The 3,750-nt window shown below is 43.3% G+C and overlaps 1 protein-coding gene across 1 annotated transcript; it reads right to left on the bottom strand.

Moving 5' to 3' along the window:
* Nucleotides 1–1,110: 1,110 nt before the first annotated feature.
* LOC149171221 (uncharacterized) lies at nt 1,111–3,056 on the bottom strand. The gene has a single exon (XM_089427455.1). It carries the CDS (start codon nt 3,039–3,041, stop codon nt 1,119–1,121), a length of 1,923 nt encoding a protein of 640 aa, XP_089283581.1. The 5' UTR covers nt 3,042–3,056; the 3' UTR covers nt 1,111–1,118.
* Between the last annotated feature and the right edge of the window lie 694 nt (nt 3,057–3,750).

Genomic DNA, 3,750 nt, shown 5'->3' with positions numbered 1-3,750 from the left:
ACTGGCACACAGTAAATGGCTGATTCACGTTGATGAAAAACTCACCTGTTGTTGAATCATTTCAATTTTCACTATATGTGACATTTGGTTATTCCCTGGGTACTAATATTTCTCGTTTTATGGAGGGAATAGAAATCCCATCTAATTAAAATAACTGAATGGAACGCAAAAGGAAGAAGCATCAGTCAGTTTCTCAAAACAAATTGTTGGAAGCACATTGGAGGAGATTTCAAGAGGGTGTGCTCCATTAAAGAAAACTGTTGAATGGAACATCAGTTTGAGAGGACGGTATACACATTAAATCAGAGATCAGTTTCAATGGTAGACATGAACAGCACCAAACTGTTGTCAATTTTCGGTAACACTGGTTTTCCTCTCAATTGAGTGGCCAGTTTCTGCAAATTAATAATCACTTAATTTACAGATTTAATTGAAATGATGATTCTTCAAAAGTGAGTACAATTTCTAGGTGAGGCCTAAGATCAAATCTAGGGATTGCCACTATGACGCCAAGGGTATATTCAATAGCCAAATATATCAGGAATTTTTGATTTAGCAAGATTTGAGACTCCACGACAGTGGGTGAGCCTACTCGTTGAGCCTTATCACAAGGAGCTAAAGATGCCCCTGTGTGATTTGAAACCGGGTAACATCCCATTGTGCCAACCACTGGAAAGAGGATTTGAAATTTTGAAACTGGGTAAAAGGGATAATATATCCCATTGTGTCAACCACTAGGTCGTCCCATGAAGAAAAAGCAAGCTCGTCCCATGAAGAGAAAACAAGTCCAAATTTTTAAGCATGTTTTGAAGACATAAAAGGTTCATGGTAACTGATTTGGTTTGGCAGGATATGATAAAAGAGGCATGCAATTGAAGAGATTAAAAACTCAACAGCAGGCATTAAGTTTTATTTTGTGAAACAATACCTTTATCTTTTAGTTAACGAGAGAGCAAAAGAATAAGAAAGGTCATTTGGGTTGTTATCCTGCCCCTGAAGATAAGTGAGAGATCAGAATGTGAGGGCAGGTGACTGAGACTCCTGGTTAAGATATTCTAGCCAAAAGCAAAAGGAAAAATTCTCGAGAGAATTCACACTAACAGTAATGTAAGTTATTATCACCAATCAGAATCATAATGTTCATAATGTTGCAGGATAAACTTAATTGGAATTAATTTTGAATAAAACCCACCAAAAGCACAGACAACCCAGATAATGTATAATTGCCCCTTTACTATACTTGTATGGTAAAATTGTGCAGTGCATATATTACTACAACAGGGGCAGTAAACTGTCCCTTCCCGAGTGGTAGAGGTCCACTTATCATCAAAGATATGAAATGTAAATGTTTCTCCAAGTACTGATCTGTTATAGATGCCAGGATCACCACCAGCAATGCTCTGATATGAATTTCCATACAGGTCCCAAGCTTCATCAATCAAATGGGATGCTGCCGCCATTGGAAACGAGTCATGATGCAGAGTCTCAGCAGAAGAGCTGGAAGATGATTGATGTTCAGGCTGTGCTGCAGAGACCGCAGCCTCCAAGCATTCATCTAGTTCACATCTGGGCTGCAGCTCTTCCCAATTGACAGCTTCCAAGCTGGCACTGCATTTTCCTTTTGTGAATGGAAGCTCTTGGATGGAGGAGTCATTACTAATGTCTGATTTTGACACAGCTTTATCTGAAGTTGGAGATTCACCTTTAGAAGATCTCACAACAATCCACTGACCATGAGGGCTTGTGATCCAATTAGGCCTGTTAGCAACATCTTCAAATTTACAAGCTGCGGCCAGTGCCATCATTCTGTCCCTGGGAGAAGGCCTTGGGCATTGCTCAACTGATGTATTCACCTCTGTATTTGATTCTCCATTTGGGCTCGGGCTGCTGAGTGACAGAATGGGAGTAGTCTGAGAAGAGTAGGAATCCCATACTTGATTCCTAAAATCCAAATGACTAGTTGGGGATCCCGGATCCTTAATGGCCTCCTCTGCCTCTATGGCAGAGCAGTCCTCATTTAGGAAAGGATGGTTCAACAGCTCTGCACTGGTCCACCTCTTCTTGGGATCTCTCCGAAAGCATTTCTCTAGGAAATCCCGGATCTGAGGTGAAAGCGATGCAGGCAACTCAGGCAGCTCCTCTGTGCATCCAATCCGATACATTGCAGCAAGGGGACTGGAAACATTGCTCCATGGAGGCCTGCCAGTGGCCATCTCAAGCACAGTGCAGGCGAGAGACCAAATATCAGAAGCAGGCCCCTGCTCCACCTGGTTCACCACCTCTGGAGCCATCCATTGAGGGGTCCCCCTCAATTGCAGGGCCTCCTGGCCCTTCTTCTCATCACCAATCCTCTTGGCAGAGCCAAAGTCAGCAAGCTTCACACCATTGGCACCCACAAGAACATTCTTCCCCTTGATATCACAGTGCACAATCCCCTGCCTGTGGAGGTAATGGATTCCACGTAGGATGCCACGAGTGTAAGCCCTGATCACGGATTCCTCCAGCCGCCCTCCAAACTTAGTCAGCAGATCCGCTACGCTGCCACCTGGCATGTACTCCATGAACAAATTGTGCACCTCTGCACCGTTCTCAACGCTGTAACCGCGCCCCAGGCAACGAACAATGTATGGAGAATCCAGACGCTGCAAAATCTGGTACTCATTATCCAAAGCCACACTAAAACCGGCTGCGGATTTGACTGCAAAGAGTTCGCCATTAGAGCTGTTCATGGCGAGGCTGACTGTCCCAGAAGCTCCGGCCCCAATAATGGCGCCTCTCACCCATCCCCTTTCCTGTGCTGTGCCAATCTCGAGTTCAATCCCCATTCCCACCCAATTCAATACACACAGAAGAATAGCTGTATGTGTTTTTTTTAATCGTTCGGATCCTCCGGGCTTTTCTGGTTGCAGTGAGGTTATAAAGGCCCGGTGGGAAGGTGAGGAACCCTTCTGAGCCACGCTGTCCGTGTTTCTTAGAAAGCCGCCCAAATCACCTGCCGATGCCCTTTGGACGTTTGAATTTTCTTGATGCGACTTTGGCATCCGGAGGGTGCGTGTAAAAGTCGTCTCACCTGTGCCGCGCACACGTTTTTTTAATCATAGACGTTGGAAACGTGCTCGAATCGGATCACATTCTCGTGACTGTAAAGATTGGGTCGGAGTAGCTACCAGGTAGGTACATCTTGTTATTCGTTCTTCGCTGCACTTGGCCGCCAACTCCAACTTCCCAGATCCTTAGAATATGTGTTAGGATAGCTGTCACCATCATACCAGGGTGGGTGACAGAGCTCTAATGGCCATGGGATGTGCAAATGGCAAAACAAGAATATGCAAATATATCTGGCCAACCCAGAGACACGTTACAAATGATATTGGCAGCGCAGAAGGTGACACATCTCCATAACACACCCTATTTCAAAAAAGAGGGACAAACAAGCTAGCAAACAAATATATTTATTTTACAACTAATTAATAATTATATTCAAAGGAAACCCACTTGTTAATTAATTTAATTTAATTAATTAATAAGGAAACCCCACTTAACAACCCATTATGACGTTTGAGGGTGATTAAATGATTTAAGTTCATTGCATGAGGTGAGATGTTACTTCCATGTGACTCTAGAAACACTTTCTAGAAGTGTGGGAAAAACAATACTGAAATCATCTTGTTTTTTCAATGTTTTAAATCTCTATAGGGGTTGCCCTATGTTATGAAGCTCTGTCATCTATTTAATAAAATCAATAATATT

The sequence above is a fragment of the Pinus tabuliformis genome, chromosome 4_2, assembly GCF_031772625.1.
Source record: "Pinus tabuliformis cultivar Carrire ecotype Pingquan chromosome 4_2, CPIR1, whole genome shotgun sequence".
In the NCBI taxonomy this organism is placed as follows: domain Eukaryota; kingdom Viridiplantae; phylum Streptophyta; class Pinopsida; order Pinales; family Pinaceae; genus Pinus; species Pinus tabuliformis.
Note: the sequence above shows the minus strand (reverse complement) of the source record. Positions and strands in the feature narration are given on the sequence as shown.